General features: G+C 29.2%; 1 protein-coding gene and 1 pseudogene across 1 annotated transcript in view; one reads left to right on the top strand and one right to left on the bottom strand.

Moving 5' to 3' along the window:
- LOC111614515 overlaps positions 1 to 2,846 on the bottom strand; it is a 13,681-nt pseudogene extending 10,835 nt beyond the window's left edge.
- Positions 2,847 to 6,005: 3,159 nt separating this feature from the next.
- LOC111614506 (transcription factor 25-like) overlaps positions 6,006 to 11,170 on the top strand; it is a 51,788-nt gene continuing 46,623 nt past the window's right edge. Inside the window, exon 1 of the mRNA XM_023355881.1 lies at positions 6,006 to 6,152. Within this exon, the coding sequence (XP_023211649.1) occupies positions 6,006 to 6,152 (147 nt within the window). The remainder of the gene's footprint in view (positions 6,153 to 11,170) is intronic.

Genomic DNA, 11,170 nt, shown 5'->3' with positions numbered 1-11,170 from the left:
GTTATTTTTCGTCGTTTATCGTACCACACCGTAAATTTGGTTCAGTGTATGTGATTATTATTGAGGTGTGGTGAGTAGTTTGTTTTTATATTTTTCCTTTCTTTTTAAGGGAAGTTTTAATTTTGATGGCCTAGTAGCTCATAATGAAAGGTCGGTATTCAAAAGTTTATATTCTAGGACATTGAAAGTGAATAAATAATGAATCCTTTTTAAACAGACTGTATCTTCAATTTAATTTTTAAAACTTCAATATTGTTTTTGTTTACATTCATATACAAGAATGGATAACCATCTGTCATCTGGAAAGGGTTTCACATTCCTTTATTTTGGTAGAAATTGCCCAAAATTGTAGCATCAAAAGTAACTCACTTCTAAGAATATGCCCTTAGGTTTATTTTTGGAAGTGATCTATTTATTGATAAGTGCCACAGATCTATCTCCCTGTATCTCATGGCTGACAGACTGAAACTTGAAAAGGTAATAATGCACAAGGTTTTGGTTGTGAGCAATATGAATAAGCCATGAGAAACTCCACTCAAACCGAAAAGTAATAAAATTTGTTCTTCTTTTGGGTGTTTTACAACAGTGTTCCGCAACCGGTGTGCCGCGGTACACTGATGTGCCGTCACATGGTGAAAGGTGTGACGTGAACTTTTACATATTTTGTTAATTTCAAATTTTATTTATATATTTTTATCACAGTTGTTGTGTTTCTTATGCTTGTATTTCATTCTCTGCCGCAGTACTCATGAAATAAGATGATGTTTGTTTATTCTTTATTACAAGCCACGCATTTTTATGTATTCTAAGAAATTATATGTAAAAAAAATTTGCTCACAGGTGTTGATGTCTGTTTAGTAACAATAATAATAGGTTAGTGGCATTACGTAATTCTATTAATAGTATCATATTATACGTTTTTGAGGGGAATAACATTTTGGTGTACCGTGTTGAGTCATGGGTGTGCCGCAAGTAGAAAAAGGTTGCGGAACACTGGTCTAGAGTCTAGAGATCTCTGATCTCTAGACTCTAGACCAGTCATTTTGTTAGCTTTAGTCAAACTCTCTGATCTCTAGACTTAGTAAATGACTAGAGTCTAAAGATCTCTGATCTCTAGACTCTAGTCATTTACTAAGTCTAGAGATCAGAGAGTTGAAAGTTATCACATTAAATAATGAAAATTATAAAGGATTTTAATAAATATATAAAAATGAGGAATATCGCACTTCTGACAATCGCTGCGAGTGTGTGGGTTAAATTTGGAGAATCCGCGCTTCTCGCATGGACAACTGTATATGGCCAGCTCACGCGTCGGAAAACCTTTTGATTTATTCGTGTACGCACCAGACGGAAAAAAAAATATCGTGTATCCACAAGCACTCCAATAAATAAATAGAATTGAAACGACACTTTGAAATGTTTTTTCCATGAAAATGAGTAATAATAATAAGTTTCAATAAAAATAATAAAATGTAGATTGAATTTTATCATAACCAGTTTGCTTGAATTTCGTTTCTTCTGAGATCGCAGCAATGCGCGACGGGTAAGCTAGTTATATTATAATAAATAAGTTAAAGGTACATACCAAAAGAAGAATCTGAAAAGTTTCTTCAATTTAGGGAATTTTCCTCTCTTTGGTGCATGTTCCTTTGATTGACTGGCATGCACATCGGATGTCATATCCTCGGCTACCCTGTTGTATCAAAATGAAAAATTCAAATTAATCGAAAACTATTAAAATATTAATTTTAATAATAAATAATAATCTTTGTTTTTCTATAATATATTATTAAAAGTATTTCGTTTCTATAATATAGAAATAACGCAGAAAATAATATAAAAATACGTAAAATAATTAACATTAAATAAACAAACATAAATTAAATAAACATAAAAATCTTACCTGTCGAGACAATGGCTAACAGCTTCCAGCTCGACTTTCTGATGATGATTCTCTCATTCGTTTTTATCAACTTGTCGCCAATGAGAATCGGTGTAGCCGAAACAATCCTCGGAAAGATCGAGAACAATATCCGAATAGTTTGTTTCTTGGTAACTTTCCAAGTCACAATCAAAGAAATCATCCCGATCATCATTATCAAGATCAAATTGCTCCTCGCACAACTCTAGCTTTCTATAAACAATACAGAAAAAAATGAGATAAAAACATTACATGTTACCCATTAGATACGTATTAAATAAATATAAGAATCTTACCTGTCGAGACAATCGCCAACAGCTTCCAGCTGAACTTTCCCATCGCACGATATCCGAGGATTCTCACATTCATCGCAACGAAAGCAAACATCAACTTGTTGCGAATTAGAATCGCCATAGCCGAAACAATATTGTGTAGTCTGTCAAAATATTACTCACCTTTATATCCAACGCAAATAAATTCCAGAAATAACTCCGAAAATATCCACAATGTTTTTCCCATTCGAAAATCACCCACTTTCGCAACAAAGAAAGTGAAAAGTATTGTTGCCCATATTCTTGCGTTTCCGCGTGACGTCGAAGCCGATGTAGTAAAAATACTCGAAACNTATTTTTATAAAGATATTTGTACAGAATATTGTGTAGTCTGTCAAAATATTATTCACCTTTATATCCAACGCAAATAAATTCCAGAAATAACTCCGAAAATATCGACAATGTTTTTCGTATTCGAAAATCGCCCACTTTCGCAACAAAGAAAGTGAAAAGTATTGTTGCCCATATTCTTGCGTTTCCGCTTGACGTCGAAGCCGATGTAGTAAAAATACTCGAAACTTTGAATATCCGATTCATATTTATTTATTTCTCTTTTAACGATCCTTATTACAAATGAGTACTATACATTAATTGCTGTGCTTTTTAAAAAATCTTTAAAAGTCTTCAGAATCGTTTTTAAAAATCTTCAAAACGATTCTGAAGATTTTTAACGAAATGATTTCTTTTCGTTATAAAGAAATAGACAAAGAATTCTTTTTGCCCGAAAAAGCTTCGTCTCACCATGCACATTCGACTTCAAAGCCAATCGAGAATGTCTTCGGATATTTAGCACAAAGAGTATAAAAGAAAAGTTGAAAAGTGAAAAATATCACACAATTGATCAACAATCTAAATCATTCCCAGCAGAACAATTCAAAATATATCACACCCTTTTGGCTGTTGAGATTCGTTTAATTTTGGCAGACGTTTTCAACCTATTAAATAGGTCATCTTCAAAGGCCATTTTGCTTGGAACATCTTTACCGTTAAATATCGTTCCAAAATAGAATACATAAAAATAATACAAGAATAACAACGTTTAAATATTTGAATACAAAGCAAAAATAACTAAAAATTAACAAAAATAATGAATTACAGTAAAATACAATAACTCAAAAAATATACAAAAATATATAGTAGAAATGAACTAATTATGGTCTTACGACAAACTTATTTTTCACAACATATTTTCATGCCGTTGATAAACTGTCCGCATCTCTTGCATTAATGCAATCCTCTTTCAACTCGCTTTTGTATATTTCACGTTTTTTTAGCGTTCTGTGCGAATGTAGGGATTATAGAGACTTAATAATATTTGCCTCTTCTTATTTTATCAGTGAGCCCTCAGTATGCGCCATCCTAAACAGTACCGTGGTGTCGAATGCCTTTCTTACGTCATATTGATCTTCTTTGAGTCTAACTTTCAAGTGTTTTGTGGTAACGCTGATGTAATCCTTGTCTATCCGCAACTGCATGTTTTCATATTGTAACTTGTATACACTGCCATTTTTGTATTTTTAATCTATCGTTATCGTTTCTTAAAATTCATTACATGTTTGGGGCTCTTTTTACAATCATATTGCAACCTTTAAGTTCTGCTATTTCTTTTATGATGTTTTAGTTATACTACTGTTAAAAGTGCATTTCATGATTTCACTAGGATTGCTGGTTTATCTTTTAGAGTTGTTACTTTGTAACCTTCTATTCAGACCATCTATTGTGTTAGTTCCATATCCTAGTGTTATGGCCATTTGTTTAATTTGTTAAGTTCCTTCATTCTGCCTATTACATATCCAGAATATAAAAAAGCTCTTCTGATAAATGCCTGAAGTGCTGCTAGCTTGTATTGATAAGGATTATTTGAATTGGAAGGGATGTACAGTGGGTTGTGTGCTGGCTTGATGTTTACACTTGTGTGTATCCTTCGACTTTTAAACTCTGTTTATATCCAAAAATGCAGATGTAGTAGGCTTTTTTGTTCCGTTTTCATTTTCAACTGTTAACCTTATTAATAAATTCAGTGATTCTTTGTTTATTTTTTCAAATTGTGCATAAATCATATAGACATCTTTTAAAATATATAATATCTGCTTTGAAGCCATTGATAATATATTTTTCCAGTTTTCCTAACACTAATTCACATAACACTCCTGATATTGCGTTCCTCATGGAAACTCTTTTCTTTTGCCTATATACTTGGTTATTAAAAATAAAGAATTTGTAATTAACTTACTCCAGAATCTGCAAAAGAGAATGGCCTAGGTCAACCTGTACCTTTCAATAATAGTAGATCTTTATTAGTAGATTCATCTTTATTAATTTCAAGTTCTTTTAAAAACATTTTAATATTTAACATGAACTAATTGTATGAAAGTTGAATGAAAATACACGAATACAATTAACTACAATTAAGTTGAATAATAAAATCATCCTTTACGACTACAACTATCCTTGTATATATTAATGAGGCACTGCATTAAAAATATTAGAAAAGGCTTATCATCCACTGGCTTACTCTATAACACTAAAATTACATAAATGAATCATAGTTTCCATTGTTTGAAACTATATTAATGAAATAAAAAAAGAGAAAATATTCTTTAAACAAGAAAATNAATAATGAATTACAGTAAAATACAATAACTCAAAAAATATACAAAATTATATATATAGTAGAAAATTAGGAGTTTCTAACAAACTTATTCTGTACAGTACAATGTATTTTCTTGCTGCTAAGCTGTCCGCATCTGTAGAATTAATGTATTTATCTTTCAACTTTCTTTTATATATTTCAAGTTTATCAGCTTTTTGTGTTAAAGTTGGAGAGTGTGTAGATTTAATGATATTTGCCTTTTCTCATTTTATCACAGAGTCCTCAGTTTGCGCCATCTCGGATAGTACCGTGCTATTGGATCCCTTTCTTGCATTACATTGATGTTCTTTAAATTAAGTCTAATTTTCAAGTTACTTGTGGTAACACCGATGGAATCCTTGTTCAGGGCCGTGCCGTGCTATGATGCAGAGATGCGGCCGCATCAGGCGGCACCGTAATGGGGCGTCATAAGCATCATTTAAGATGTGGCATAAGCGGCATTTAAGAAGCGGCATTTCGAAGACTTGCTTCATACTGAGAAAATCTACCGCACGGCCCTGTCCTTGTTGATCCCAAACTGCATGTTTTCATATGGTACCTTGTACTGTACATACCTGCCTTTTCTTCTTTTTCTAATCTATCCTTATAGTTTCATAAAATTCGATACATCGTTGGGGCCGTTTTTACAACCATACTTGCTAAAATACTCTTTTAGTTTCCGTAGGGTGGGAGTTAAAAACAACTCTAGTACTCTCTAATTTTAGTTATTACAATTAATAATTTATAGTAATCTAAAATTCGTAAAATATTCAAGATTTTAAATTATATTAATACATCTTTCATATACAGATTATTATCAATAGGAGTATAATTGGTTACATAAGTATCCACCAGATGTTTCCTACTTCCGTTTTAGTTCAATGACATTCGGTTACTTAGGAACGTGGAACTTGTGTGTTAAATACGTCACGCCGTAACGCCCAGCAGCAGAGACGTAACAGTGTGTGTTCCGCACATCACTTGGAATAAGTGTGCTGCCCGATAGGGACAATATCTTTAAGATCATAGCGAGTTGGGAGAAACCTGGAATCAGGTTTAGATGGAATCACATTTTAAAGAGTTTGTTCTGTTTGAAAATCAAATTTAAAACAAAACAGAAATGTCGAATAGAGTCTTAAGAAAGCTTCATGGCGATAAAGATATCGTAGCTAGTTTAGGGGTCGAAGGAATGAGCGAATCAGATGATGGAGGCAGTCAAGCTAGTGGAATTGTCAAGAAGCAATTAGCTGCGAATCGATTCGAATTGGTGAGAATATTAAACTAAATCAGAAATATAATTATTGAAATTGGCCAATATCTTTTTATTATAAATTTAAAAGAATAAAACGATTACATAAAATTCATTCACATTCAGGTTACAGATGGGATTTTCCCATCAGGCTGATTAAACGTGTTAATCATCACCGCGTTTAATTGTTATTTACGATGATCGTAATAAAAAGCGAAATTACATGCGACGTGACAACAGAAATGGAAAAATTCCGTACAATAATTGCAATCCATTTTATATGTAAAAAGAATTTTTGTAGATTTAGTAAATTCATCTCAATGAAAATCAATATCATTTCATTGACATTTCCATCATCTAGTGGACAAGATCATTGAATTTAAGCTTTAAAATTTGTAATTAAATTATCAACAGATTATTTTGTTTTTGTATTAAGTCTTTGAGTATTAACAAATAATTGCTTAAACAGAATACACCCCAAGAATATATTATAAGAGAAATTAAATATTACATATCATAGATATTGCATTGATACCATCAAATAGTAAATATTCTTACATCTGTTCTAAATGTTAAATGTTCCATTTTTAGTACTAGTTTTTCTCTTAGTATCAATAACATAAAAATATCTAGTTGCAAGACTGGACATTTTTATATTATTTTGGAGCATACTAAAATTTATAAATAATATTTTGAGAATAACAAGTACTGTACATCCTGTTGATTGAATTGACAGTATATATTTTTAAAGAAAGATATCTAAATCAATTAAAATGGAATTCATTTAATAAAGTTTAAAATGTTTTAACTAATTAGTTAAAAATAAAGTTTTAAAGAAAATATTCTGTTTAATCTTGTGTTATAAACTGAGATCCATTCTAATCTTTTGATAGTATATAACATTATAAAATGTTAAATAAGCTCTGTAATTTATTTCAAAAGCAACTTTGGGGAAAACAAATGAATAATTGATTTCTATTTTAACCTTATTTTGAACAACATAATCAATATATATATCACTTGTAATTATCAGCTGTTCTGGTCTAATTGTAATTAATTATAGATTTTGTTTAATTATATTAGCATATTTTATTCATTAATACTAGCAATCATCATCATTTATAGTAGTCATCATATATTAAGTTTTAAGAGTTCATTCTGATGTGTTTGTAATTTAATATCTTTCTGTTAACTTGATCTATATTAAGTAAACTATAACTAGATTAATAAAATAAAATTTTTCTGATTTAATGAAAAAACTCTGCTTTGAAAGAATTAATTTGAAAATGAATTAATTAATGCTGTTTTAAAGATTCAACTCAAATATTTGAACTGATTTATTATTTTTGCATTTATTGTTGAATCATTTCAAATAAACAAAATTAAATTATATAAAATTGATTTTATTTAAATTCTAGTATCACATTAAAACTTCATTAATGTTAAAATGATAAATTATAATTTTCATAAAGCCCTTGATATTTTACATGAATAACAATTTGTAATGTTCTTTTAATTAAATACAGTTGAGTCCAATCATCCTTGGAATCATTGCATTATGCTTCCTTATCCAGATTGCTCCCTTACCTGAAGTAACAAAATTACCCAGGGGGTTAATGATTTTCAATTATTTTCTTGTTTTTACATCTTAGGAGCTCTATGTAACTTAGAGCTCCTATAGCAATACATTTGAAAAACATTAAAATACACTAAAATTATGTGATAATGAATTTACATATTGATTTCCATTCTTATATCAATAGTTTTATTGTTTTATTGAATAATCAGTAAACTTAGTATATTTATGATGAAAGTTGAAATGAAAGTAGTGTGGGTGATAACCAACACTACTATCATTTCTTCCTATAAATATAGTAGAAGATCTAGCTGAAAATTTGTGAACATCTTTGCTCCAAAATTTCTGAATGTTCACTAATGGGATATGCAGTATAAAAACAAATAAGTACAGGATTGCCTTAAATGATTCCAAAATTTGATTGCTAATCACTTTGTCTTGTCCCCTTGAAATGAGGATTTATGATTTCTACTGTTTGTTCATGTATGTTTTGATACCTTTTTAATATGACCAATAAAATCATTTGTCTAATAAAACCTGTTCCTTATGATTCTGTAAGAAATCTTTTTGACTGTCCTTGTATTAGAAAACTAACCAATGGCAGTTTCATCAAATCTTAATAAATACAGTAATGTAGAGAGCCTTGTCTCTTTATGTCTATGTATTGTAAGATTGAAGATAAACCCTTATAAATCTTCCTTAGAGTTGTGCTCTCTTATATGAACTGCTGCTCTAAAAATTTCAAAATTGTTGTGTTCATTTAAATGGACTGCTGTACTAACTAATGATATGTTAATAAATGCCTTTTAATATAAATCATGGAAAAAATTGAGAATGGGGAGTGCTCTCTAAAGCAAACTGCTACTTACCTGGTGCTCTGTTAAGTAGACTTGATTGTACTTCCTAACATAATAAAAATTACATATTTGCTTTTTTCTTCATAATTACTGAAATGAAAATTATAAGGATAGTATATTAGGTTTATAACTTATTTTGTTTTCAATATGATGATTATTATTTTGATCCTATCTAAATTTTAATTTTTAATGTCTTATTTTTAATATTGCTGTATTGCTCAGAGATGTCATTGCTATTATAATAAAAAATTATGAAGGAAGATAAACATACGTTAGAAATTTTTAATGCTGTTATAAGCTTTAAGATGCCATTTCCATAAGAAAAGTGTAATATGTTCAATGAATATACAAAATTGAACAGTTTATGATGGATGATGAACTTTATTTCAGATTATAGAATAAACAGTCACAAGATAATACCACGCTTCGAAAATTATAAGAGCATCAAAAACTGAGTGTTTTTCAAACGATTTTTTATCATATTTTGTGTACTATGGAATAATACTTTCAATAAAGAAAATGCATGAAATTAAATATTTAATAAGCAAGTTAGTAATATCATCATATATTTTGTTTCATAATATTGACAGCTTTGTTTTGGCATAAATTTTCATATTTTTTATAATCAATTATTAGGTATTAGCATTTTTTAAATTGCTTTTGTTTTGTTTATTATGTTTTTAGTAATTATATTAAGCAAAAAACTTAATTAATAATAAGAATGAATTGTAACTCAAAACAGCAATCTTTAAAATTTCAGTACTGTATAGAAAAAACTTTAGAATGTAAACAAACATATTTTCTTATATACTGAAAATCCTGGTGTCAAAGAATAGAAAATGCTTTTAGAATATTGTTAAAATATTACATAAATAATTTTTTTTTATTTTTTTAAAAAATTCTCCAAAAAGGTAATGATACTTAAAAGTTTTCCTAGGAATGCTAAATATTAAATTGGGCTGTGATATAGGGGAGGATGGGGTAACTTTGGCACATTAAGAATAAGTTAAATTTTTTGTAACAAATACTGCTGTAAACTGAAAGAAAAGCATTGTTTATTGTCTACTAGGATGTTACCTTACTATAGAACTGGTTAAAATCAGTTTGGAAATAAAAATAATCAAAATAATAACAACTTTACAAAAAGGCAACAGTAATAGGGCAAGATAGACAGGTATATAAATTTGTGTTATTGATTGGAATTCACTATTAAATCAAAGAAATGCAAGTTCAAAAATTTATTTAATAGTATAAAAACAAAATTTGAGTTTAAAGACATGTATAAATAAAGAAAATGTAAACAAAAATTAATTTCAAAAAAATCAAACAGATAATAATTGAAAACATCCTAATGCAAATTAAAAGCAATATAAATGAATTAGTGAACTCAAACAAACAGTAGTAATGAAATATGCTTAATATCAAATTGTTTATGCCCTATACATATTGCAAATAAATTGAACGAAGTCATTTTCTGTACAGTCCACATTTGCACTGCCCACATTTGAGCCCACAGTTTACACTTACAACACATAATCCACTCTTCCTGAGTTGTTCCATATTGTTCATTGCAATATATGCAATAAGTATTTTCTTCGTCATTTTCCAGTTCTTTAGGACTTTTCTGCCCCTATTAGTGAACTTCGAATCCAATTTCTCCAAATCCATTGCCCTTCTACAATTTCCTGATTTTTTAACTTTAGCCTCGGCTTGTAGTGTGGCTTTGTATGGGGATCCAGTTATTTCTTGTGCTTGTTGTTTATCGTTTGCAACCAAATCAAACCATAGCAAAACATGATCAGGAACAAGATCGGCAACACTGCCGAAGATCCCCCAATAGTCATGATTTAGAAACATTAAGTGGTACCCTGAGAATAGGGTACCAAGCCATGATCTGCCACCTAAATAAGTTAATGTTTTATCCTTCTAACAGGAAAAATTACTTTCGTTATTATGGAATTATAACAAAACATGCCAATTCTATATAAATGAAAGCAAAATATTATAAGAAATTGAATGAAACAGACAACTTATTAGATATTTCAACTACGCTTGTCAGAGAACAACACAGGCACCATACTCAACAAACTGTCATTAAAACTCAACTGCATAGTTTTTAAAGAGAGATTCATTTTATTTTGTTTCAAAGAAAATTTAATTGATGAACTTGCCCCATATGCCAAACTTACTCCGTCCTCCCCTAAATTGTTATAAATTTTTTGTGGATTGATTTATTTTCTTTTTATTTCTAAATCATCATTAAATTTATGCTTCGTAAAGATTTTATTATTTTTGCTTTAGTTACATTGTTATTAGTAGTATAATGTTCAAGTAAAATCATATGTTAAACACTATATATATTTAGTTTTGTTATTGTATAATTAGATTAATGCTCTAGCAGTTAATGAAAGATTTTTTTTTAATTTTAAGTAAATTCAAATTTTAAAAATGTTTAAAATATTTGAAATTAATAGACTTTGAAATAAAGTTTAACAAAAGAATAAATATACAAATAAAATTTTGAAATTAAACCATTAAAAGGTCATTTATTATTTATTATACATTGCAAAATTAAGCTTTTAAACAGAATTTAATTTTGATAT

Source organism: Centruroides sculpturatus, unplaced genomic scaffold, assembly GCF_000671375.1.
Source record: "Centruroides sculpturatus isolate CEXI.00-Female unplaced genomic scaffold, Cexi_2.0 scaffold139, whole genome shotgun sequence".
NCBI classification, from domain to species: Eukaryota; Metazoa; Arthropoda; class Arachnida; order Scorpiones; family Buthidae; genus Centruroides; species Centruroides sculpturatus.
The sequence above is the reverse complement of the archived record's forward strand: the minus strand, read 5'-3'. Positions and strand labels throughout refer to the sequence as shown.